General features: G+C 56.7%; 1 protein-coding gene across 1 annotated transcript; it reads left to right on the plus strand.

The window, feature by feature from the left end:
- Nucleotides 1-1,295: 1,295 nt before the first annotated feature.
- MNEG_8814 (hypothetical protein) lies at nucleotides 1,296-1,652 on the plus strand (the record flags this gene model as incomplete). The annotated part of the gene is made up of 1 exon (XM_014042712.1): nucleotides 1,296-1,652. The coding sequence occupies one exon, from the start codon at nucleotides 1,296-1,298 to the stop codon at nucleotides 1,650-1,652; it is 357 nt and encodes a 118-aa protein (XP_013898166.1).
- Nucleotides 1,653-1,947: the final 295 nt, after the last annotated feature.

A 1,947-nucleotide genomic window follows, 5' to 3' on the forward strand; every position in this document is an offset into this window, starting at 1 on the left:
CTCTCCCAACACAGCAGAACTGAAGCTGCACTCAGCAGACGTTGGCAGCACGGATGACTGCACAGCAGCCGGGCTGGCCTGCAGTCTCCCCCGCAATATTGGGCCGCTTCCGCCTAGATCCCTCAAGTGCCCGGCGCGTTTTAGTGACCCGGCGGGTGTATGTGACACAAGTTCCAAGCACTGCCATGCAGGTCGCGGCGCACGCGGGCTAGGTCCTTCTGCTCCACTCCCAGCTGCGGCAGGGTTGGGTCAAGGGCTTGTTGCATCCCCCTACTGACCCCAAGGGGAATGACGTGCAGGCGGGCAAGTTGGCCGGGCTGTGAGGACAGCTGCTCGATGAGCAGGCAGTGTTGGCTGTCAGCTATGTCACACACCCCGTCCAGTCATAATCCATAGTGTACTTCAGCTCAACCACATGAACAGTCTTGACCCCCTTGCCAGGCTCCTTTGGCTGCTCCTCAATCACTTTGTCCGGGCGGCTGAGCTTGCAGCTATCGGGCTGCATGCAGGCGACGGCGATCGCCTGCGCGGGGAATGCCATTGCCACCGTCGTGTTGCTCTGACCCAGATGCGCCCACACGCGGCAAGCCAGCGTCTACCCCAAGCAGTTCCGTGCGCACACGTCCATCCACAACACCTCCGGATCTGCAGCATGCGCCACGCTGCGCGCCAGCAGCTGTCCGACCGACGGCGCAGCCCAGTCACAGCCACCGAAAAAATGTACGTGCCGCCGCAGACTTGATACTGAACCTATCACCCGCAGATATGTGATACTGTGGTGACGCAGAATTTATACTAGTTTACAACGCAAAATACGGTGATCTGTGCGAAACCGCAACAGAGAGGTACCTATAAACTATTCGCAGATCGACCGTGCGAAAACCTACTGGGACTACGATATGATATGGCGGCACCGCAGAACCGTTGACAATGCTGGGTTGTGCGGGGTGTGTAAGGCTCTAAGGCATGCACCCATCCCTGTTTGTACGGTATGATAACGCAGCCCCGCAGCGTGCGCTGCAATTAAAGTACTGTGCGTGTGATTTGTAATAGTTCGGACGTGCCTTAACGGCTTCATACTTCATTCACCAGCTGGCGGATGGCCCGTCTATGACAACAAACGCTGAGCGAGCCAAAGCTCTCTATCGCAGACGTAAAGTGGTTATGCAACTGATTTTCCTGACAACATGGTCCCACACATGCTGGCAAGCCAACGGAGGCGGGCCTACGGAGTCACTGTGACTGGCATCGCCTTAGCAAGCTGCCTGACGTACGCCATTGTTTGCTATATGATGATGGCGCACATGTTGTCAAGCCGTGCAGGTGTCACGAATATCGTCCAGTGCACAAGACCCGGCCACCAGGGCTCCAGCCGCACGGATGCCGATGCCAGCAGCCGCAAGCTGAATGCGCTGCAGGCACAGCAACAGCAGCTGCAACAGCAGCTGCAGCAGCAGCCGCAGCGGCGGCAGCAGCAGCGGCAGCAATCGCAGCAGCAGCAGCAGCAGCAGCAGCAGCAGCAGCAGCAGCAGCAGCAGCAGCAGCAGCAGCAGCAGCAGCAGCAGCAGCAACCGACCTTGACATGGGCAAATTTCTGGAACTCTGAGCTTGAGAAAGGTATATCATATGATAGAGGGGCCGCACAATCATAGTGCGTTAGCGGGTTGCAAGCTTGCGGGTTGCAAGCTTGCGGGTTGCAAAGGTGACTGCATTTCAGGGTGGAAGGAGATCACGAAGTGTTCTGCTGAAGTGCTACCCTGCATGTGGCGTGCAAGTCATTCGCTGTGTTTGACATGTTTGATATCACATTTTACCGTCCTACTCGCATCAATGTGATCATTGTTTGCCAACCACCGCTTATCTCATTCCACCGCCAAAATTTCACTCTCTTCTGTGCGTGTCGAGCATGTGTTGATGTTTCCCATCCCCACCTAGCTTTTAGCCGCG

The sequence above is a fragment of the Monoraphidium neglectum genome (genome assembly GCF_000611645.1).
Source record: "Monoraphidium neglectum strain SAG 48.87 unplaced genomic scaffold scaffold01719, whole genome shotgun sequence".
Taxonomy (NCBI): domain Eukaryota; kingdom Viridiplantae; phylum Chlorophyta; class Chlorophyceae; order Sphaeropleales; family Selenastraceae; genus Monoraphidium; species Monoraphidium neglectum.